This window comes from Terrapene carolina, unplaced genomic scaffold, assembly GCF_002925995.2.
Source record: "Terrapene carolina triunguis isolate 2854851 unplaced genomic scaffold, T_m_triunguis-2.0 Scaffold495, whole genome shotgun sequence".
Lineage (NCBI taxonomy): Eukaryota > Metazoa > Chordata > Testudines > Emydidae > Terrapene > Terrapene triunguis.
The window spans coordinates 92,424-117,058 of NW_020664846.1; the positions used below are offsets into that span (position 1 = coordinate 92,424).

General features: G+C 48.8%; 1 protein-coding gene and 1 pseudogene across 4 annotated transcripts; one reads left to right on the forward strand and one right to left on the reverse strand.

Moving 5' to 3' along the window:
* The first annotated feature begins 5,296 nt into the window (after nt 1-5,296).
* Nucleotides 5,297-7,115, forward strand: LOC112120473 (annotated as a pseudogene).
* Nucleotides 7,116-7,126: 11 nt separating this feature from the next.
* LOC112120472 (non-structural maintenance of chromosomes element 3 homolog) lies at nt 7,127-24,635 on the reverse strand. Of its 4 annotated transcripts, XM_024219575.3 has the most exons (11): nt 24,476-24,635; nt 24,255-24,356; nt 23,662-23,725; nt 22,473-22,552; nt 21,738-21,832; nt 21,218-21,297; nt 21,091-21,133; nt 20,865-20,927; nt 17,873-17,987; nt 17,390-17,532; nt 7,127-7,248 (listed from the first exon to the last, which is right to left on the reverse strand). In XM_024219575.3, exons 1-11 carry the CDS (start codon nt 24,515-24,517, stop codon nt 7,224-7,226), a joined length of 852 nt encoding a protein of 283 aa, XP_024075343.1. In that variant the 5' UTR covers nt 24,518-24,635; the 3' UTR covers nt 7,127-7,223. The 4 variants fall into 4 exon arrangements, with proteins under 4 accessions (XP_024075343.1, XP_024075342.1, XP_024075345.1 ...); XM_024219574.2 differs by lacking the exon at nt 24,476-24,635 and having other exon boundaries at nt 23,662-23,903; nt 24,255-24,346; XM_024219576.3 differs by lacking the exon at nt 7,127-7,248 and having other exon boundaries at nt 15,542-17,532.

The window sequence follows — 24,635 nt, forward strand, 5'->3', positions numbered from 1 at the left end:
CACTCCCAGCCTCAGAGGCTTAGGAACACTCCAGAGCGTGGGGTTGTGGTTCCTGACCATCTTGGCTAATAGCCATCAATGGACCTATTCTCCATGAATTTACCTAATTCTTTTTTGAACCCAGTTATACTTTTGGTCTTCACACAATCCCATGGCAATGAGTTCCACAGGCCAACTGTGTGTTGTGTGATGAAATACTTCCTTTTGTTTGTTTTAAACCTGCTGCCTGTTAATTTCATCGGGTGACTATGACAGGCTCCCCAAGGTACAACCTAGAACTGGGGTACTGCTGTGCCCTCTTAACTCTCCAGCCTGGACTGTCTCTCACAAGACTTGGCTAGTGATAAGCAGCAACCCCCTCCAGGTGCTGTTATCACTCAGCACAACAGCATGTGGAGTCCCACACTCAGCTAACTTGCGTGAATGTTCCCTGAGCGAGCCATTCACGAATCACACAGAGAAAGGCACCAGCAAATCGCCCAAGTCCCCAGCCTTGCACCCCGGAACTGTGCCGTCTTGCTGTGGTCAGAAGCCTGACCAGCGTAAGTTTATTACCCAGTCGGCCCCTCCCTCGATGTGGAGAGGTATTTACAATGTTCATGACTGCTGTCTTGAGCTGAGCGGGTTCCATGCTTGCCGTGGTATGGAGTCTGCAGTGTTCACCCAGGAAAAAAGGCGCGAAATGGTTGTCTGCCGTCCGTTGCTTTCATGCAGGGAGGGAGGGGTGAAGCTGTACCCAGAACCACCTGCGACAATGTTTTGGTCCCATCAGGCACTGGGATCTCAACCCAGAATTCCAATGGGCAGGGGAGACTGCGGGAACTATGGGATAGCTATGGGATAGCTACCCACAGTGCAACGCTCCAGAAATCGACGCTAGCCCCGGTACATGGACGCACACCGCCGAATTACTGTGCTTAGTGTGGCCGCATACAATCGAATTTATACAATGTTTCCCAAATTCGAATGATATAAATTCGGATTAATCCCGTAGTGTAGACGTACCCAATTTGTAATTGTAAGTGGTAGGCACAAAAGCTCAGAGATCGTTACCAAAGAAAATAAAAGGTAAGTGCACAGTCTAAATCTTAAACCTTATTAGACTAGGCAGTATTTGGATCAAGCAGTTTTCTCACCCCACTAGAGGTTACCGTTCTTAACACACAGGCTTCCACCTTTAAGCCTGGGACCAGTCTCCTCAGTTCAAGTCTTTATCTTCCCAGTGTTCTTGTTGCTTCCAGCTTAGGTGTGAGAGGAGAAAGGCCAAGTCATTTCTCCTCTTGTATAGTTTCTTCCAGCTTGCTGGAAAAATCTATGCTTGTGATGTGGGGGTCTGCCCCTATTGGTCAAGCAGCCTTCATCATCTGTGTTCTCGCTGAGAAGTCTTCTGGGATGGTTGCTAGGAGTGTGGATTCCCTTAAATGGGCCATCAGCGCGTCTGGCTGCTCCAGTGTTATACCTCAAAGGCTGGTTGTGGGTGTTTCCAACCTCACAACATATTTCAGTAACACACATAACAAAACTTCACAACTTCCCATACAGTGCTAGCGCATACAATCCAACAGTATATTAATGTTCACCAGATCAAGATTTTTAAAATGATACCGCACATGGCATACTTTGTACAAAACATATCATAATCATATCACCATGGTAAATATGGGGTAAGAGTGGTGAATATGGGGGTTCCAGGGTGCAGAGTGACACAGTGACCCCTTGTCCTTGTGTTATGTGCAGGGGTAAATAATACTTCCTTATTCACTTTTGGCACACCATTTATGATTTTATAGTCCTCTGTCGTATTTCTCCTCCCCTCCCCTTAGTTTGTCTCTTTTCTAAGTGGAACAGTCCCACTCTTTTTAATTTCTCCTTACATGGAAGTTGTTCCCTACACCTAATCATTTAGTTGCCCTTCTCTGCACCTTTTCCAATTCTGATATGTGGTTTTTGAGATGGGGTCACCAGAATTGCACGCAGTACTCGAGGTGTGGGTGTAGCATTGATTTTTATAGTGACATTATGATATTTTCTGTTCTCTTATCGATCCCTTTGCTAATGGTTCTGAACATTCTGTTCGCTTTTTTGGCTGCTTCTGCACATTGAGCAGATGTTTTCAGAGAACTATCCACAATGACTCCAAGATTTCTTTTTTGAGTGGTAACAGCTCATTTAGACCCCATCATATTGTGTGTATCTATAGCTGGGATTATGTTTTCCAAAGTGCGTTACTTTGCACTTATCAACATTGTATTTCATCTGTCATCCAGTCACCCAATTTTGTGAGATCCCTTTGTAACTCTTCGCAGTCAGCTTTGGATTTAACTATCTTGAGTAGTTTTGTGTTGTCTTCAAACTTTGAAAACATCATTGTGTACCCCCTTTTCCAGATTATTTATGAATATGTTGAACAACACTGGTTCCATTATGGATCCTTGGGGGACCCCGCTATTTACCACGTTCCATTCTGAAAACTGACTGTTTATTCCAACCCTTTGTTTCCTGCCTTTTAACCAATTACTGATCCATAAGAGGCCATTCCCTCTTATCCCACGAGTGCTTTCTTTGCTTAAGAGCCTTTAGTGAGGGAACTTGTCAAAAGCTTTCTGAAAGTCCTGATATATTATATCCACTGGATCACCCTTGTCCACATCCTGTTGACCCCCTCAAAGAATTCTAGTAGATTGGTGAGGCATGATTTCCCTTTCAGAAAGCTGTGTTGACTCTTCCCCAACATATTGTGTTTATTTATGTGTCTGATAATTCTGTTCTTCGCTGTAATTTCAACCAATTTGCCTGGGACTGCAGGTAGGCTTACCCACCGGTAATTGCCTGGCTCATCTCCGGAGCCTTTTTTAAAAATTGACTTTACGTTAGCTATCCGCCAGTCATCTGGTACAGAAGCTGATTTAAGCGATAGGTTACATACCACAGTTAGTAGTTCTGCAGTTTCATAGTTGAGTTCCTTCAGAATTCTTGTGTGAATACTATCTGGTTCTGGTGACTTATTACTGTTTAATTTCCCAATTTGTTCCAAAACCTCCTCTTATTAACACCTCAATCTGGGACAGTTTCTCCGATTTGCTACCTAAAAAGAATGGCTCAGGTATGGGAATCTCCCTCACATCCTCTGCAGTGAAGACTGCTGAAAAGAATTCATTTAGCTTTTCTGTAATGGCCTTGTCTTCCTCAAGTGCTCCTTTAGCATCTCCATCGGCCAGTGGGGCCACTCATTGTTTGATAGGCTTCCTGCTTCTGATGTACTTCACACATTTTTAGCTGTTAGTTTTTGTGTCTTGCTATTTGCTCTTCAAATTCTTTTTTGGCCTGCCTAATTAGACTTTTACACTTGACTTGCCAGAGTTTATGCTCCCTTCTATTTTCCGAGGAACAAAGACTGATCTGGGGGAAGTGCTGGACCCAGGCTAAAGGGATTTTTAGCCTGTGAATGGAACACCTGGGGTTTCCAAGCCGTAAGCAAGTGCAGCTTGCCCCTTAAGGATCTTCAGCCTGCTTATATCATCACCTAGGGTGAGAAACTGCTAATTCATATCCAATCTATTTAGTTTATTAAGCTTAGTTTGCATTTTTTGTTTATTTGCTAGGTAATCTGCTTTGATCTGTTTGCTATCACTTATAATCACTTAAAATCTATCTTTTGTAGCTAATAAACTTGTTTTTGCTTTATCTAAACTAGTGTATAAGAATCATAACTCGGGGCAAAAGACTGTTGCATGTTCCTCTCCACGTTGAGGGAGGAGACGTATTTCATGAGCTTACACTGTTCAGTTCCCTGTGCAGCGCAAGACGGTATAATTTTCGGTTTACACTCCAGAGGGGGTGCCTGAGGAGCTGGCAGGTGCCTTAGCTGGAGCCTTCCCATGCAGGGGCTGGTCAGTGCGCCTGCCTGCATGTAACTGCTGCTGGGTGTGTCCCTACCTGTATGTATGCTGGAGCCTGGAGGGCTTGGCAGCTTGTCACAGCAGTACAGTGTGAGAGAGCCCAGACTGGTGGATCAGGGGGGCTCAGTGGTACCCCAGTTTCAGGTGGCACCGCATGGGGGGACCTATCACAATAGTACCGCCCTACTCAGTGCTGGTTAGACTTCAGCTGGAGTACGGTGTCCAATTTTGGTTACCAATGTATAGAAAGGATGTGGAGAAACTGGAAGGAATCCAGAGGTGAGTGACAAAGATGATCAGAGGGTGAAATGCAGCCATATGAGCAAAGGCTGAAGGAACTGGGTATATTTAGTTTGGAAAAGAGGAGATTTAGGGGGGTCATGATAGCGGTCTTCAAATCCTTGAAAGACTGCCCTAAAAAGATGGAGAAAAGTTGTTTTCTCTTGCCACAGAAGGCAGGACAAGAGGCAATGGGTTCAAACTCCAGCAGAGCAGATTTAGATTAAATCTCAGGAAAAACTTCCTCTCTGTAAGAACAGGAGGACAATGGAGCAGACGCCTAGCCAGGTTGTGGAACCCCCTTCCCTGGAGGTTTTCAGAAGGAGGCTGGAGCCATCTGTCTTGGATGGATTAGACACAACAAATCCTGCATCTTGGCAGGGGGGTTAGACCAGATGACCCTTATGCTCCCTTCTAACCCTGTGGTTCTATGAATCCCTGCCCCGGCCCTGTTCATTTAGAGCCTGCACTCCGTTCTTTTTACAGTCTGGGTTCACTTTGTTTGACATTCCTTGTTTCAAAAATTATGTTCACTCCTCTCTCTCTCCACTGGTCAGTGCTTACGTCCCCGGTCCCCCTTCCCAACTGTGAGCCCAGCCACCATTGCTGAGTCCTTCTGTTCCTCCCAGCCACAGGACAGCCCCTTCCCTGGCACAAATGTGTGCTTCCTTGATGACATCATAGGTTGGTAGTCACCTTTCTGGGGACACGGAGGGTCTCGCTCCCTGCTCTCCATCTGCAGCAGACACAATCTCTCTTCCCTGACAGCTTTTTGGATCTCTGAGATGATCCCTCCTGAGTCCATGTGGTCTGAGTCTTATTTTTCATATTTTCCTTTTCCAGAGGAATTAGTCTCTTGCTCCTGAATTGCAGCATCTAATTCCCTAGCCATCTCCTCACACTGGGGGATTTTCATACTCCCTCCAATTACACCTAACTCACTAGATTCCCTAATTCCTCAAAACCTGCTTTCCTGCCATTTAGTATCCCTGAGATACTGGATTCAGTGACCTTCCGATTCCTTTCCTTTCCTTTCCATGCTGAATCCCACCAGCCCAGGCTTGCTGGTCCCAGCTTCCCCGAGAGTCTCCCATTGTTTCTGGGCCTCTCGCTCTCAGGGAGAAGCAGTTCCAGAGCGACTTCCCTTGTGGCTGGAACTGTCTTCACTTTCAGGCCAGGGTGTTCCTCTCTCTGGGTTTCAGGAGACCCTTTGATGAGAAGCATCTGGCTGTGTGTGTTCCCAGCAAAGATGGGGATAGTTAAACCCTCATAGGCCGAGTGTTCTGCACCTTTGAGCATCTGGGGAGTGGGCCCCAGGATTTTACTGCTTAAAATGGGCTGGAGTTAAAATAATGGAACATTCACTGTGACAAATGTCCAATGAATTCACCTGCCCTCCCTTGTTTTCTTTCCCCTTAGCAGGGTTTCCCATTTCCAAACCTGATGTGATCTCCCAGCTGGAACTAGGGGAAGAGCCATGGGTCCCAGATCTTCAGGGCTCAGAGGAAAAAGAGCTCCTAAGATGCGCCTACACAGGTGAGGAATCACTGAACCAACTCAGAAACTCTGTGGCTGAAGGAAACAGCTGGGATTCCCTACAAAGAGCTTATGAGCGCTCTGAATTTAGGATTGTCCCCCGATGTCATATCCTCAGGGCAGATATTGCTCATGCTCCCCGGGCAGTAGCTTCCTCCCTGACTTCCCTCCCCCCTGAATGTTTGGTTTGGATGTGGAGGGAGAATTGATCCACTCCTCTCTCCTATGGAAAAGCGTGTGGGTGAATTCAGTTCCTGGTTTTTATATTTTTCAGTCTCCCCAGGTTGTATTTTGGTTTGCTCTCCCCTTTTGCACTTCTGTTTCTGAGGTTTCTCTCTCTGTTCCAGCAGGTGATGAGATGGTGAGGGAGAATGAGGAGCAAGTGGAACTATCTGGGGCGTTATTGCAAAGATCCAAAGGGACTGTGCCCAGGAGTTCTGAACAGGGAAAAGCCTGTGAGAGTCAGCACAGGCCAGAGAGTCAGCAGGGCAACCAACCAGGGCAAAAAGTGGGTAAATCCATTAATTGTCAGGAAACTCATGAGGACCTCAAGGAAACCACAGCCCAGCAGAGAATCCCCACAGGTGAGAGAAACAACACGTGCACGGAGTGTGGGAAAACCTTCAGTAGCCGTTCAAGCCTTATTACACATCAGCGGATCCACACAGGAGAGCGACCCTATAACTGCTGTGAGTGTGGGAAAAACTTCAGTCGGAGCTCAACCCTTATTACACATCAGAGAATCCACACAGGAGAGAGACCTTATGGATGCTGTGAGTGCGGGAAAACCTTCAGTCAGCGGTCACATCTTATTACACATCAGAGAATCCACACAGACGACAGGCCCTATGAATGCTGTGAGTGTGCAAAAAACTTCAGTGTGATCTCACACCTTATTAGACATCAGAGGATCCACACAGGAGAGAGGCCCTATGAGTGGAGTGCGGGAAAACCTTCAGTTACCGATCAGGCCTTATTACACATCGGCGAATCCATACAGGAGAGAGGCCCTATGGATGCTGTGAGTGCGGGAAAACCTTCAGTCAGAGCTCACACCTTATTACACATCAGAGAATCCACACAGAAGACAGGCCCTATGAATGCTGTCAGTGCGGGAAAACCTTCACTCGACACGCACACCTTATTAGACATCAGCAGATCCACACAGGAGAGAGACCCTATGAATGCTGTGAATGCAGGAAGAACTTCACTCGGAGCTCACATCTTATTACACATCAGAGGATCCATACAGGAGAAAGACCCTATAGATGCTCCGATTGTGGGAAAAGCTTCCATCAGAGCTCAGCTCTTATTTATCATCAGAGAATCCACAAGGGAGATAAAAACCATAAAAACTTTGTCTAGTGTTTTAATATTTTTGCTGATTCCTACATAGTGACCTTTAAGCCTATTTGCACCATTTGTCATCGTGGTCTCTCAGGTCCTCCCAGGAGAAAGGCCCACTTTTGCAGCTCACCTTCTTCGGGGGGAATCCTGTGGTCCTTTCTGTCAGCTGCTTTGTCCTATGACAATTCTGTAATAATAAGACAGCACCGAATGATGCAGGTTTGAATAGATCAGAGGGGAATGTGATGGGAGAATCTATTATTCTGATTCTGAATTATCAAATGCAATCTTCTCTGGAATTTCACTTTATGTGAAACTGAAAGTGTCTTTTACCTCTTACGTAATATGAGTTTTTCCTCTTTCCTGAAGGCCGTTTGGTCACATAACTGGATATTAGTTTTGTTTGACAGAATGTAGCTCAGATTTATTGGGAACTTTGAGACAAATAACCAGCTGCTAAAATACTCATTTCTCACTTTATTTTAGCTTTTTCCCCACCCCTCCATGATGACATGGAGAAAGTTCAAGTGCAGTTCAGTAAACAGGAGAGACTACTTCAAGTTATTGGACATGATAGCAAGGAAACCGAAGTATTCTTATAACGCTCCAGTATGAAATGGTGGATAGCAGCACACCCCAAATTGTGCAACTAACTGAAGTAACTGCGTATGATCACAGTGTTGTTCAATTGCTTAGGTCAATATTGTCTCAGATAATCCCTGGAGAGAATTCCACAGTAAGTGATTTAGGAGGAAGCAAAATACCCATGTATTTGGTTCCCAAACAGTTGAGACCAAGTACCTTACAAGATCTAACTAATCCTATGATTTAGGACACGTTGTCCCTAACTACGTAGATGTGGAGGAAATAGAAGTGGTGTTCTTGTTGAACTCACCCTTCGTAGTGCAAATGTGAATCAAATTAACTGAGTGTTGAATGTGACATAGCTGCAGAAAAATAATTATTTTCAAATAGAAACCCCCTTTCCCACCTTTGGTAGATTAGAGATTCTGATCCAAGCCTGTATCTAGTTCCTAACGTCGATCTGTGGCAACAGATTAAAGAAACAAACTTGGCCATTTGTTACTAACACTGCTGAGATTTTTGGGTGGTTTGGTAAAGGATTCTGCTCCAGAGATGTGTAAATTTACCCTGACCAAGGCCAAGGTCTTGGCAAGAACTCAGGTCAAAATAGCAGGCAACTAGTTTTTGGCATTCACACCAGAGAAGAAAGCTATGGTGGACTATGGTTCAGGTAAAACTGTTTTTAAAACATCCTTCACTAGTGCAGCGGCATTGACTACAGTCTCAAGGGATACCATAGCTCGATTGGGAACAATTGTCCTTTACCACCTGGATCCAAAGTTTCAAGAGGCAAAGGAAGAAGCAGTTGGTGCCTTCAGAGGACATTCCTTCCCATGGATGCCAATCTTGCTGCTTTGTTGTACATTGAAGACTTTCATGATATTCAAGTGCTGATAACCAATGAGGGAATCCATGTTTCAGCCTCTAGATCTGGCCTGAATCCTGAGTCTATGCTTTTGTTTGCTCTTGTGTCTTATGCATTTGCATCCCTTCTCATCCACCTCCTGCTACCTTGAAAGATTAAAATGTGGGAAAAGAGACTAGAGGTGCTTGTTCTCATGATACAAACTTTCCCACATAGCGTGAGTCCCCTTTCCACGAACACTCGTGACAGAAGGCCCAGCGACAAACAAACTCTCAGAAGTAGCAGGCCCGTTTTGGGGTAAGCTACAGCTTTACACAAGGGTTCACTCGGTGGAAGTAGGGATTAAAAGAAACCTAACGTGTATGATAAGATTGCACAATCTTTGACCCTGTGGTTGTTACCAATGGAAATGAAATTAAATATGAAGTTTATTGGTTAAAGAGTAAAGATTAATTATATGATAATCTAAATTAGATTGGAAAACTGAAAGTTACAGCTTTTCTTGTTGTTAGTAATATAGGAGATTTGATGATTTGATTCCAGTACAATATCATTAACCTCAGTGCGATGATAGAATCAATCAGCCACCAGGGGGAGCCAAAAGGCAAGTGTAGAGAGACCAGAATGAAAGAAAAGTCTTGGTATTACTTTTTTTCCCTCAATATGTTCAAACAACAAATTGGAGGGCCCTGGCTGTGAAGCGTTTTTTGATGCAAAAATAAAAAATTGTTTGAACATATTGAGGGGGAAAAAGTAATACCAAAACTTTTCTTTCATTCTGGTCTCTCTACACTTGCCCATTGACTCCCCCTGGTGGCTGACTGTCACTGCCCTAAGGTTAATGATATTGTACTGGAATCAAGTCATCAATTTAGTTAAATCATCAAAAAATGCTTCACATCCAGGGCCATCCAAGAGCAGTTTAAAGTTCTCATGACAAGCTGGATCTGGATGTATTAAAGTGTCTGTCCTTCTGTCTGCTCTGTCCATTCGCAATAATTAAGATGATGAAAAATAACCAAGTGTAATAATATTTACTAGGGCTGTCAAGTGATTAAAAAAGTGATCATGATTAATTAATTGCACTGTTAATAATAGAATACCATTTATTTCAATATTTTTGATGTTTTCTACATTTTCAATTATATTGATTTCAATTACAACACAGAATACATAGTGTACAGTGGTCACTTTATATTTATTTTTATTACAAATATTTGCACTGTAAAAAGCCAAAGAAATAGTATATTTCAGTTCACCTAATACAGTAATTCCTCACTTACAGTTGTCCCGGTTAACGTTATGTTGCTGATTTATCAGAGAACATGCTCATTTAAAGTTGCGCAATGCTTCCTTAACATTGTTTGGCAGCTGCCTGCTTTGTCCACTGCTTGCAGAAAGAGCAGCCCCTTGGAGCTAGTGATGGGGGCTTGGACCCAGGGTGGGCCGGCAGCCCCCCCTAAGTTCCCTGTGCCACAGCCACGCAGCAGGCTATCAGTTGCCGGCAGTTCAGCTGTCCCTGACCCCACTGCCGTGTGCTGCTCCTGCCCTCTGCCTTGGAGCCGGTCCTAGGAGCCTCCTGCTTGCTGTGCAGTGGAGGGGTGGGGGGGAGGAAGAGGAGTGCTAGTGTCAGGGTGTCCCCCTCCTCCCCCCTCCCATCTCCACAGGGCAGTGGGGGGCATGAAAAGGCTCAGGAGGGAGGGAGCTTGCTAGCAGCAGCTGCTGTCTCAACTTGCTGATCTACTTAAAAAGGCAATGTACTTAGTGTGGGGTCAGTGTACTTAAGAGGGCAATGTGCATCTCTCTCTCTGCCATGCTGACTCCCTTACCTCCATTCGTGCTACCTCCGAGTGTGAGGCTACATTAACAACATGTTAACCCTTGAGGGCTCAGCCGAGTGCTAGTTCATCATTTAGCACTAAGGTAGTCCCTGGGAAATATCCCACCCTCTGACTTCACCATCAAAATCACCATTGCTCTGTACAGTATTAAATTGTTTAAAACTTTGTGTGTGTGTGTGTGCGCGCGCACACACACACACACACACACACACACACACACACACACACACACACACACACATTACATATATATGTGTATATAAAATGTTACATTAAGTGAATCCAATTTCCCCATAAGAATTAATATAAATGGAGGAGGGGTTATGTCTGTCTGGCAAAAAAAATTTTCCCTGGAACCTAACCCCTCCATTTACATTAATTCTTATGGGGAAATTGGATTCACTTAATGTAACATTTTTCAGGAACATAACTACAATGTTAAGTGAGGAGTTACTGTACAAGTACTGTAGTGCAATCTCTATCATGAAAGTTGAACTTACAAATGTAGAATTATTTTTTTATGTAACTGCATTCAAAAATAAAACAATGTAAAACTTTAGAGCCTACAAGTCTACTCAGGCCTTTCTTGTTCAGATAATCAAGTTTGCTTACGTTTGCAGGAGATAATGCTGCCTGCTTCTTGTTCACAATGTCACCAGAAAGCGAGAAAAGGCATTCACATGGCACTGTTGCAGCCGGTGTCACAAGATATTTACATGCCAGATGCGCTAAAGATTTGTATGTCCGTTCATGCTTCATCCACCATTCCAGAGGACATGTGTCCATGCTGATGACAGGTTCTGCTCAACAACAATCCAAAACAGAGCAGATAGAAGCATGTTCATTTTCATCATCTGAGTCAGATGTCATCAGCAGAAGGTTGATTTTCTTTTTTGGTGGTTCAGGTTCTGTAGTTTCCACTTCAGAGTGTTGCTCTTTTAAGACATCTGAAAGCATGCTCCACACCTCGTCCCTCAGATTTTGGAAGGCACTTCAGATTCTTAAACATTAGGTTGAGTGCTGTAGCTATCTTTGTCTGAGCGATTGGCTGAACAAGAAGTAGGGCTGAGTGGACTTGTAGGCCCCAAAGTTTTGCGTTGTTTTGTTTTTGAGTGCAGTTACGTAACAAACAATCTACATTTGTAAGTTGCATTTTCACAGTCAAGAGATTGCACTACAGTACTTGTATGTGGTGAACTGAATAATACTGTTTCTTTTATCATTTTTACAGTGCAAATATTTGTAATAATATATAAAATGAGCACTGTACACTTTGTATTGTGTTGTAATTGAAAGCAATATATTTGAAAATGTAGAAAAACATCCAAAATATTTAATAAATTTCAATTGGTATTCTATTGTTTAGCAGTGCAATTAAACTGATTAATCACCATTAATTTTAATTGCAATAATTTTGTTAATCGTGTGAGTTAACTGCAATTAATTGAAAGTCCTAATATTTACCTAATATAAGAAAATACCTTCATTTTTTGAGATTAATAATTTCAAGCAAATAAAATATTAAACAAATAGAAAATAGTTTGCTCAGTCTGTGACATTCCAGAACCCCCGTGACTTCTGCAGCAGCAGGTGCGGCTGGCCTGGGGGCTGCCTGAGCAGCGTGGGTGGCCCCTGAGCCAGCTGCACCAGCCCTTGCCAGGGCAATATCAGGCAACCACGCCCCTCCCCCCCAGCAGCAGCAGGAGTTTGGGTGTGGGAGAGGGCTCCATGGAGTCAGGTAGGGAGCCTGCCAGCTCCTGCTCTGGGGTGGGAGGGGTGGCGGCCCATGGGCGCCACGGCCATCCTCCTCCCCCCAAAGCACCCACAGTGCCCTCCACCCCCTCCCCTGCCCCCAAACACCCAAAAGTTAGTCAGGGGTATATAGTACAAGTTATGGACAGGTCACAAGCCATGAATTTTTACTGCACATGACCTGTCCGTGACTTTTACTAAAAACAGCCGTGACTAAAACTCTGGCAGAGTCTGGAATAACAGAGACTTGATGGGATAAATCACATGACTGGAGTACTGTCATGGATGGATATAAACCAGGGGTAGGCAATCTGCGGCACGCAAGCTGATTTTCAGTGGCACTCACACTGCTCGGGTCCTGGCCACCAGTCCGGGGGGCTCTGCATTTTAATTTAATTTTAAATGAAGCTTCTTAAACATTTTAAAAACCTTATTTACTTTACATACACAATAGTTTATATATTATAGACTTATAGAAAGAGACCTTCTAAAAACGTTAATGTATTACTGGCACGCAAAACCTTAAATTAGAGTGAATAAATGAAGACTCGGCACACCACTTCTGAAAGGTTGCCGACCCCTGATATAAACTGTTCAGGAAGGACAGGCAGGGCAGAAAAGCTGGGGGAGTTGCATTGTATGTAAGAGAGGAGTATGACTGCTCAGAGCTCCGGTATGAAACTGCAGAAAAACCTGAGAGTCTCTGGATTAAGTTTAGAAGTGTGAGCAACAAGGGTGATGTTGTGGTGGGAGTCTGCTATAGACCACCAGACCAGGGGGATGAGGTGGACGAGGCTTTCTTCCGGCAACTAGCAGAAGTTACTAGATCGCAGGCCCTGGTTCTCATGGGAGACTTTAATCACCCTGATATCTGCTGGGAGAGCAATACAGCGGTGCACAGACAATCCAGGAAGTTTTTGGAAAGTGTAGGGGACAATTTCTTGATGCAAGTGCTGGAGGAACCAACTAGGGGCAGAGCTTTTCTTGACCTGCTGCTCACAAACAGGGAAGAATTAGTAGGGGAAGCAAAAGTGGATGGGAACCTGGGAGGCAGTGACCATGAGATGGTCGAGTTCAGGATCCTGACACAAGGAAGAAAGGAGAGCAGCAGAATACGGACCCTGGACTTCAGAAAAGCAGACTTTGACTCCCTCAGGGAACTGATGGGCAGGATCCTCTGGGAGAATAACATGAAGGGCAAAGGGGTCCAGGAGAGCTGGCTGTATTTTAAAGAATCCTTATTGAGGTTGCAGGAAAAAACCATCCCGATGTGTAGAAAGAACAGTAAATATGGCAGGCGACCAGCTTGGGTTAACAGTGAAATCCTTGCTGACCTTAAACGCAAAAAAGAAGCTTGCAAGAAGTGGAAGATTGGACAAATGAACAGGGAGGAGTATAAAAATATTGCTCAGGCATGTAGGAGTGAAATCAGGAAGGCCAAATCACACTTGGAGTTGCAGCTAGCAAGAGATGTTAGGAGTAACAAGAAGGGTTTCTTTAGGTATGTTAGCAACAAGAAGAAAGTCAAGGAAAGTGTGGGCCCCTTACTGAATGAGGGAGGCAACCTAGTGACCGAGGATGTGGAAAAAGCTAATGTACTCAATGATTTTTTTGCCTCTGTCTTCATGAACAAGGTCAGCTCCCAGACTGCTGCACTGGGCAGCACAGTATGGGGAGAAGGTGACCAGCCTTCTGTGGAGAAAGAAGTGGTTCGGGACTATTTAGAAAAACTGGACGAGCACAAGTCCATGGGGCCGGATGCGCTGCATCCGAGGCTGCTAAAGGAGTTGGCGGATGTGATTGCAGAGCCTTTGGCCATTCTCTTTGAAAACTCATGGCGATCGGGGGAGGTCCCAGATGACTGGAAAACGGCTAATGTAGTGCCCATCTTTAAAAAAGGGAAGGAGGAGGATCCGGGGAACTACAGGCCAGTCAGCCTCACCTCAGTTCCTGGAAAAATCATTGAGCAGATCCTCAAGGAATCAATTCAGAAGCACTTAGAGGAGAGGAAAGTGATCAGGAACAGTCAGCATGGATTCACCAAGGGCAAGTCGTGCCTGACTAACCTAATTGCCTTCTATGAGGAGATAACTGGCTCTGTGGATGAGGGGAAAGCAGTGGATGTGTTATTCCTTGATTTTAGCAAAGCTTCTGATACGGTCTCCCACAGTATTCTTGCCAGCAAGTTAAAGAAGTATGGGCTGGATGAATGGACTATAAGGTGGATAGAAAGCTGGCTAGATCGTCGGGCTCAACGGGTAGTGATCAACGGCTCCATGTCTAGTTGGCAGCCGGTTTCAAGTCGAGTGCCCCAGGGGTCGGTTTTGTTCAATATCTTAATTAATGATCTGGAGGATGGCATGGACTGCACTCTCAGCAAGTTTGCAGATGACACTAAACTGGGAGGAGTGGTAGATATGCTGGAGGGTAGGGATAGGATACAGAGGGACCTAGACAAATTAGAGGATTGGGCCAAAAGAAACCTGATGAGGTTCAACAAGGACAAGTGCAGAGTCCTGCACTTAGGACGGAAGAATCCTATTCACTGTTACAGACTAGGGACCGAATGGCTAGGAAGCAGTTCTGCAGAAAAGGACCTAGGGGTTACAGTGGACGAGAAGCTGGATATGAGTCAACAGTGTGCCCTTGTTGCCAAGAAGGCTAACAGCATTTTGGGCTGCATAAGTAGGGGCACTGCCAGCAGATCAAGGGATGTGATCATTCCCCTCTATTTGAAATTGGTGAGGCCTCATCTGGAGTACTGTGTCCAGTTTTGGGCCCCACACTACATAAACGATGTGGAAAAATTGGAAAGAGTCCAGCGGAGGGCAACAAAAATGATTAGGGGGCTGGCGCACATGACTTATGAGGAGAGGCTGAGGGAACTGGGATTGTTTAGTCTGCAGAAGAGAAGAATGAGGGGGGATTTGATAGCTGCTTTCAACTACCTGAAAGGGGGTTCCAAAGAGGATGGATCTAGACTGTTCTCAGTCGTACCTGATGACAGAACAAGGAGTAATGGTCTCAAGTTGCAGTTGGAGGTTTAGGTTGGATCTTAGGAAAAACTTTTTCACTAGGAGGGTGGTGAAGCACTGGAATGGGTTACCTAGTGAGGTGGTGGAATCTCCTTCCTTAGAGGTTTTTAAGGCCCGGCTTGACAAAGCCCTGGCTGGGATGATTTAGTTGGGGATTGGTCCTGCTTTGAGCAGGGGGTTGGACTAGATGACCTGCTGAGGTCCCTTCCAATCCTGATATTCTATGATTCCTGAACAGATACAGAACCCCCCTCACAGCCCTCAGCCCCAGCTTTGCATGTCTTACACTGCTCAGGAAACCGCCCTGAACAGGGTAAACTCATTAAGTCTGTTAGGCCATCAAAGGGTAACGAACATGCCCCAGCCTTCATTAATCTGAGTAGAAATCCCCAAAGACTTCAGTCAAATCACACCGGTTTAATGAACCCATTCAAACAAGTTCATTAACTAGAGAACAATAGCCGTTAAGTGATTATAAGTAAACTCTTACAGAAGTGTTACCAAGCTAAATAGGATTTGAAAGACAAAGGTATCTCTCACCCCCAAACTTTCAGCAGTCCATCCAGTTAGGACCAATCCTCCCAGTTCAATGATGGTTCTGTGTCTTTCAAACAAACAATCTTGCTACCGGACCTACCCCCTGGCTATCCAGGAGTCCACCAAATGGCCCCACTTCGAGCTTGGCCTGGCACCTTCCTCACAGCTTGGGGTCCAGGTAAAGCCATTCTGCCCCCCTCAATCCAGGCTATGCCCCTTCCTGCCAGCAGCTAAACACCCTCACTGCACTCCCTGCACACCTGTGCTAACACCATTAACGTCCCTGGGGGCCCTAGATTATAAACTGGGGGTGCACCTGACACCCCACCTGAGATCAAGGGCCCATCAGACACCCCATGCCTGAGATCAGGACTCCTGGCATGCTGGGTGTCAGAGCCCTAATGAAAGACAGCCCCTACCCTAGAAAACATGGTCTAAATAGACTGGGAGGTGGGGAGGGGAAACTGAGGCACAAAAGGGACACCCCCCCTCTCAAAGCCATGGGATTGGGCACAGCTCCGGCCAACGAGGTGGGTGTAAGCCCCTACCTCCTGGGTCTTGTTGCAGAATGTCAATGTGACACGGGAGCTCGAAGAAGCGTGTGTGGTGCCCACCTGTGCCCTTTAAAGCAGGCTCTCTCCTTCGCCGTAGCTGTGGGGTCAGTGCTGTTCTCTTCACAGGGACTGTGGGGCTAGACTGGGGCCTCGGGCCCTGGCTCCTAATGTCACAGATTGCCACATGAGCTGGCCTTTCAGTTTCTAGCCCGCAGCAAGCCTGAGCCGATCGCTCAGCGAGGGGGGGAGCTGCCCTGAGCATGAGTGACGCTGCCGAGGTCTTCAGAGAACCTGAGTTGATCACTTGGCAAGGGGGGAATCGTCCTGAGTGTGCACAACGCTGCCTGAGCCGATCACTCAATGACCTGGGGGGGGCGGGGGGGGGGCTGCCCCCCTGTGTAACTGTACAGCAAGGCTACGTGATTGCCACTGTGGGGCGCTGCAGGCAGGGAGGAATGCAGCAGCTGCAGACACAGCCCTAGCTCAGGTAACATACCCAGGACCATCACCTGCCACCAGCACCAGCGCTGTTCGCGGGCTGCTACAGCAAGCTGCTTGCTGTGCTCCAACCCTCTGCAGACATAGCCTTGTGCCTGGAGCTTCTTCCCGGAGACGCTCATCTAGGACCCCTCCTACAAACAAACCCCCTTCCACACAGGCAGCAGGCAAGAGCTTAGAATGCTCCTGGCCTCCAGAAACTCACCCCCTGTAGTTAAAATCCCACCGCAGAAAATTGCATACTCCACTAAGGGGACTTTATTTGAAAGCGTCGTGGGTGAATCACAAGGATCAGAGGTCATGTCAGTGCCCAGCTCTGAGCCAGCCCCTGCGTGTGGCAGAAACCCACTCCATGGCAACTCCGGAGGGAGGGGTTCACACAAGCTGCCCATGCCCCCCTCCAGAAAGGTGAGGAGCGGTCTCTGGAGCTGAGCTCATCAATGTACAACAATCAAACTGCATTTTACAACCCATTTGTCCATGGGCCATGTCTCAGGTGGGCTGAGATCAGGAGGGCAGAGGCAGCTGCCACAGTGGACCCTTGGGTGCTGGATGCTAGGCTCAGCATGGGCAGAGGCCACAGCTCCCCTAATTCTCAGGTCTGCTGGTTCACAAGGCATCATGGGGCAGACCACCTGTGGGTGAAGTGGACAAGGCTCACCGGGTCCTCCTCCGTGCCCCCTGGCTGGCCCCACCAGTGTCTCCAGGGGTGCTAATGTCTTGGAACAGGCCCCCCGCAGCTGCCTCCTCAGCTGCTGCCTCAGTGTACTGGGTGCTCCAGGCCTTGGGGTCCTTGTTTTGGATCTGATGAAAAGAGACCGGAAGGGAAGATTGAGACAGCTGGGCTGTGATCTCCCCCAGGGCCTACATGGGCAGCAGCAGCCCTTAAGGGACAGGTCTACTGCCCCCTGTGGAGGACCCCCTTGCCCAGGCACCCTGGGATACCCCAAACCTCAGTTCCCTTGGTTGCCCAGGGACTATCCCCCCATTTCCCCAAGACCTATCCTGTAGGATTTTAGTCTTCATTTCCCCACAGCTCCCTCTTAGTGACCCCTACCTCCAGGCACTCAAGGGGGCTCAGGCTCTGCTCCCCCTAAATCTGAGTCCTCCCCTTCCTTAAGTCCCCACCCCCGAAGGCAGGTACCTTGGCGACAAAGCGCAGGATCTGCATCTTGGAGGTCTCCTTGGCAGCCCGTGCCCCCCACTGGAACTCAAACTCGGGTGGATCTGTGTGGGGTATGCGGTTGTATTCCAGGTACCTGATGGGGCAAGAGCACAGCAATCAGCAACCACGCCCAAATCACCCCCCCCCCCCCCCCCCGTCAGAGCCCACATAAATCCCTGCCCCCCTCAGCCCCACTTCCTCCCGAAGAGCAGCCATCTGACCCCAGTAACCTGCTCCCAGCATGGCCGAAGAGGTAGAGCAGTGGGCTCAGGACATCTGGGTTCTAGCTCGCCTGTTACTCCTGTCCTCACAGCCCCTTGGGGTGTAGGATCCACCCCCCCACTGCAACTCCATGCCCCTTCCCTTGGGGCTCTCCATTCCCCAGAGCCCCTGGGGCCAGCCCTCCTTCCTGTTGCCAGAGAGAAAATGGGCTGCTGGATCTCCCCAGCCCACAGAGAAGGGCAAAGGGCCAGCCCAGGCTGTGTGCGTGTCCGATGCCCTCCGGCACAGGGAACCGGCCTCTAGGCTGACTGCATGCGGGGGCAACGAGATAATCTGCGGCATGGTATAAACAGCAAGGCTGTGGGCTCCGCCATGGCTGCTCTGTACACACCGGCCACATGGGATTTGAACCGCCTGCCCCCAGGCTCGCAGAGAGCAGCCACCCAACCTGCTGGGCCATTGCAGCACCTCGAACAGGGCCCAAATCTACTAATGTGCAAGGAGGGTGAGTGACAGAAGGACTCCTGGGTTCTGTGCCTGGCTCTGGGAGGGGATTGGGGCCTACTGGTTAGAGCAGAGGGCTGGAAGCTAGCTCTTCACCTCCCCATTCTATTAGACGCTGTGACATTCTCTCTCTCTCTCTCTCTCTCTCTAAATAATTGTGATACTGCATATAAAACAGGCCTTGTGAGGTATCGGGGAAAGGTTATGATCAGCTGAATGTCACTGTTCTATCTAAATATCGTGAGGGGCAAGGCCAGACAGCTATAGAAAAGTAGTGGGAGATAGATATATTAGCCCCAGGTTAAACAAATCCCTGGTACCAGGATAAGTAAACGGCAGCTGCTCCGGGCCAATTAAGAGCTTTCCAGAAGGCAGGGAGGACACTAGGTTGATTGGGACACCTGAAGCCAATCAGGGGCTGGCTGAAACTAGTTAAAAGCCTCCCAGTTAGTCAGGTGGGTGCGCATGTCAGGAGCTGTGGGAGAGACTGAGCAGTACACACCGTATCAGGCACAAGGAAGGAGGCCCTGAGCTAAGGGTGAAGTGGAGGCTGCTGTGGAGAAGTAGCCCAGGGAATTGTATGTGTCCTGTTCCTAAAAGGTCAGCTACCATAGCTGATACTATTCGGGTCCCTGGGCTGGAGCCCGGAGTGGCGGACGGGCCCAGGCTTCCCCGCTTTGCCCCCCTGATTAATCACCAGACTGGGAGACAACAGAGACAGTGCGAGGGAGGATAGCTTCTCCTCAGCTCCCTCGCTGGCTTATGATGAAAATGGCTCAGTGACTGTGACCCTTGTCTCTAGAGAGACAAAGGTTAAGTGGAGGGTCACAGTGAGCCTCTGAGGCTAGCGAAATCCGTCAGGAAACGCAGGACCCACGGAGACAAGGACAGAGCTTTGTCACAATATGTATTTTTTTAACTTCATCTACCTTATTGCGTTGTATGGTTGTCACTAAAATACGCTTTGGGAAGCACCCAGATACTAGCTCTCCAGAGACAATGCCAAGGAAAGTAACCAACGTCCAGGCGGGTGTCAAACAACTATTAACAGCCATTGTCCAGCAAGCGAGTTACAATTCGATGACTTACTCACAGGAGACACACCGGGGTATTGCTTCACCTTGTGACTCAGCAATGCCCACCAGACATGTCTGGACTTGTGTTCTTCAAGCACATGGGACCAAGGGAATAAAACAGGCCCAGCATGTGGCCATGGTGTTCTTTCTCCTGCTCCCACCTATGCTGCAAGCAACAAAGACATTCAGAAGACTGAAGACTCCAACAGAAGGGACTGGCCCAGTTGAAGGGACAAACCTGTATATTAAGGACTGCAATATCCAGTGGGGTGAGAAACTGCTTTATCTAGATGTTGCCCAGTCTAATAGGGTTGAGAGTTTAGACTGTGTGCTTATATTATCTTTTGGTAACTATCACTTAATCTATCTTTTGTAGTCAAACTTCTTTTACGGTTTATCTTTACCAGTGAGTTTGCTTGATGTGTGTGGTAAATCTGCTCAGGTTTGCAAAGGCTGGTGTATATCCACTTTCCATTGATGAAGTGGTGAATCAATTAATAAATTTGCACTGCTCATCTTGAGCAGTGCACGATGATATATGCCTGAGGTACAAGGCTGGGAGCTGTGGGGGGAGGGGATCTGGCTCTGGTGCCTTTCTCCGGCCTTGGCTACATTCAGGACTACACAGCGCTGCCGCGACAGCGCTGTGAAGCGCGAGTATAGTCGCACCGCCAGTGCTGCGAGAGAGCTCTCGCAGCACTGTTTGTACTCCACTTCTCCGAGGGGAGTAGGTTGCAGCGCTGCAAGCAAGCGTGCAGCGCTGCAGGCACTGATTGCACTGGCGCTTTAAAACGCTGTACTCGCTGCGCTCAGGGGGGTGTTTTTTCACACCCCTGAGCGCACCAAGTTGCAGCGCTGTACAGTGCCAGTGTAGCCAAGGCCTCTGTGTGATTCATGAGTGGCTCTGGGAGCATTCATGCAATCTAGCTGGGGGTGGGGCTCCACATGTGGTTGTGCTGAGTGATCACAGTCCCTGGAGGGGGTTGCTGCTTGTCACTAGCAAAACATTGTGCGAGACAGCCGAGGCTGGAGTGTTAAGGGGGCACAGCGGTCCCAGAGCCAGGCACAGAACCCAGGAGTCCTGGCTCCCAGCCCACCCTGCTCTAACCATTAGACCCCACTCCCCTCCCAGACACAGAACCCAGGCATCCCGACAAGCCCAAACTTACTTTTGGCGGACAAATTCCTCAGTCACCAACTTCTTGACATCCCCAAAGACCTCGTGTCTCACTCTGGAGGGGTTGTGGATAGGAATGTGTTAAAGGGGCATGGCCTCAGGGCACAGGCTGCTCCACCCCCACTCTGCAAGCCCCATCATTGATTAGCTGGTGCCCAGAGAGGGAGGAGCCTGCAGGGGACAGCGTTAACCCCTGGTATCCCTGACCCCGCACATACCCAGGGTCAACTCGCAGTCTCCTCAACGTCTCCCACACAGCAGCTGAAAGGGCAAAGTGAGAATGTCAGTCAGGAGGCGGAGCCTGCAGGGAAAGGGCAAGGCCCGCAGGGAAGGGGCGGGGCTTACATTCTTTAGCAGCATTGCCCTTCATGAAGAGGAAGCTGAGGATGACAGTGAGGAGGCCCAGCTTTGCTGTGCAATCATCCCTGCAACACACAAGAGGGGTGTCACTCACCCAGGGAACTCTGCGGAGGACTAGGGATCTGGACAAGGAAGTAGAGGGTTTAATGGCAGAGCAAAGACCCCTCTCAAACCTTCCAGAGCTGGAGAAAGAATCCTGGCTCAAAGCCTACCCCACTTTAATCACTAGAGCCAGGGACAGCCTATAGACCTCCCAGCAGACCTCCAGCCACATGGACACTGCAAGGCAGCCTTCTGGCCACTAGGGGGCAGAGGAACACAATGCCAGGATGGGGGCATGCAGGGATCAGCCATGGCAGTTTTATGTGGGGTGGGGTTTGGTGGGTGGAGCCTAATGACAAGAATTAACTCTTAAAGGCTTGGAAGCCTCTTGAGGGGGAGGGGAAATGGAGGAATCGGTCATGCTGCCTCCCACCCCAGCCAGCCAGTCCCCCCCCCCCCTTACTGTTTCAAGTTATCCACTTCCAGGCGCGGCAGGATGCTGACCAGGATGTAGATGTGATGCTTGGGGTCTATCTCCATCAGCTGCAGCCCAAAAACCTGGGGGAGGAGGGGGGGAGGTTAATTTCAGGGAGGCATGGGATAGGGAGTGGGGTCTTGTGGTTAGAGCAGGGCATGATGGGCGGAGCCAGGACTCCTGAGTTCTATCCCTGACACTGGGAAGCGAGTGGCAAGAGGAAAGGGCTGCAAGTAGCCAAGATAATACCAACCAAGAACATCAAGACTATGTCTACACTACAGACATAATGCAGCTGCTCTATGCTGGCATGTAGTGTGTATCCTGTGTAGCCACTCTACGCCAGCGGGAGAGCATTCTCCTGCTGACATAACACTGTCCACACCAGCACTTTTGCTGGTGAAACTTATGTCGGTCAGGGGTGTGTTTTTTCACACCCCTGACCGACAAAAGTCATAGTGCAGACAAAGCCCAAGGCAAACACAACAGCTTTAAAAGTTTTTTTAAAGATCACTCAGCTGAAAGCTAGTCCCTCATGCAACATGGTGCCCCCTAGCACCCAGCACTGACTGGCAGGGGAGAGTGCCCTCTGCCAAGCTCCCCGCAGCACCGTACCCCCTAGTGCCCAGCACTGATTGGCAAAAGAGAGCACCCTCTGCAGAGCCTGCCAGGGGAGTGTGTCCCTAGCCGAGCCCCCCGTTCCACTCCCCATAGCGTGGTGACCTGCTGGAGGGTCCTGCCGGCTCGCTTAATGATCTCAGAATAGACGCCTCTGTAGTCTTTGATGACATTTTTCAGGATATCTACAAGGGGGAAGAGAGGGAGACATGTTATAGCTATTCCCATGGCTCCTAACACTCCCTGCTGGCAAGACAGTGCCCCTGCAGCGGTAACCCTCTAACCCAGCAGGGCCAGTAGAAGAATCATAGAATATCAAGGTTGGAAGGGACCTCAGGAGGTATCTAGTCCAACCCCCTGCTCAAAGCAGAGCTAATCCCCAACTAAATCATCCCAGCCAGCCTGACCTTAAAAACCTCTAAGGCAGTGGTCTCCAAACTTTTTTGATCGCGCACCCCTATCAGTAAAAATTTCTTGAGCACGCACCCACTGCCGCACCAAAACAAACAAAAAAAGCTGCTCAGATTTCCGCCTGACGAAGCAAAAAACAAACAAACAAAAATGCTCCTCCTGCCACGCACCCCACTTTGGAGACCACTGCTCTAAGGAAGGAGATTCCACCACCTCCCTAGGTAACCCATTCCAGTGCTTCACCACACTCCTAGTGAAAAAGTTTTTCCTAATATCCAACATAAACCTCCCCCACTGCAACTTGAACCAGCAGTAGAATCCACAGGTCTGGAGTTGTAACTTTTAATGACTGTTTCAGCTACATTCCCCTCCTCATCAGATACCCCGCCCAGGAATCCCACAGTCTACACCATGGGGATCTAAGTTGAGTCTCTGAAAGTTTCAAACGTTATTGGTGACCCATACAAAGAGGATTGGGAAATGAGGACTCCTGGACTCTGTCCCCGCCTGTGAGGGGAGTGGGGTCCAGTGGTTAGAGCAGGGACAGCTGGAAGCCAGGACTCCTGGTTTCCATCCCTAGCTCTGAGAAGGGAGTGGGGTCTAATGGGTCAGAGCAGAGGAGGCTGTGAGTCAGGACTCCTGGGTCCTATCACTAGCTCTGGGAAGTGGGGGGAGGCTAGAAAAAGGCTAATCAAAGCATGCAGATGCGGCACAGAAGGAGGAAGCTAGAGAAAGTCACTGTGGCCGAATGGCTGAGTCCTGGCTCTGCTGCCTCAGAGATCTGGATTCAGACCAAGTGGGGAACAGAAATGGCCTCTGCTAATTTGAAGGGGGCTGCAGAGCCTCCCCCCCAAAGTCCATGACCATCTAGCAGGCCTCTTACCTGCCCGTTTGATGGGGATTTTCTTCTGATCCTTGACCAGCAGGTATTGCACCAATTCGCTCACCTGCAGGTGGAGGACAAGGTGCATTACCCAAAGGGAGGGGGTTCCCACAGGGGAGGAACAGGCCCCCCACGTAGGGTTGCCAGTTTTGGTTAGCTGGATTGCTGGAGGTTTCATCCCGTGCTGTAATCCAGGGGTCGGCAACCTTTCAGAAGTGGTGTGCCAAGTCTTCATGTATTCACTTTAATTTAAAGTTTCATGTGCCAGTCATACATGTTAACGTTTTTAGAAGGTCTCTTTCTACAAGTCTATAATATAGAACTACATTACTGTGGTATGTAAAGTAAATAAGGGGGTTAAAGTGTTTAAGAAGCTTCAATTAACATTAAATTAAAAGGCAGAGGCCCCCGGACCGGTGGCCAGGACCCGGGCAGCGTGAGTGCCGCCTTCGGCGCGCGTGCCATAGGTTGCCGACCCCCGCCGTAATCTTTAGTTCACGATCAATATGTAATTCCTGGAGACGCCAGGCCCATCCTGGGGGGCTGCCCCCCCCCCCCCCCCCCCGCCTCACAGCGCCCCTCCCCCTACCCACCTTCTGATCCACTTGAGCCGGCGAGAGTCGCTCCAGGTTGCGCCGCACCTGGCTGGCGCTCTGGGTCAGCGCGTAGTCCTCGTCCCCGGCCGGGTCTTCCCCCTGCGCAGGGCGGGAGACGCATCAAAGCGGCAATGGGACGGGGGAGGGGGGGGGGGCGGGCCGTTCCCAGCCGGCCCCGGGGGGGGCGGGAGAAGGGGCCCCCGGGGCTCGCTCCGTACCTGGGAGGGGCCGGGCCCCTTACCGCGCCTCTTCTGCGCCATCGCTGCCGGGCGGCTCCTCAGCCCGCGGGGCGTCGCGGGCTCCCTGCGCGCAGCCTCTGCGGGGCTCAGCGTCCGCAGCCCCCAAGCGCGGCCCCAGGGCCCAGGCGGGGAGAGTCCC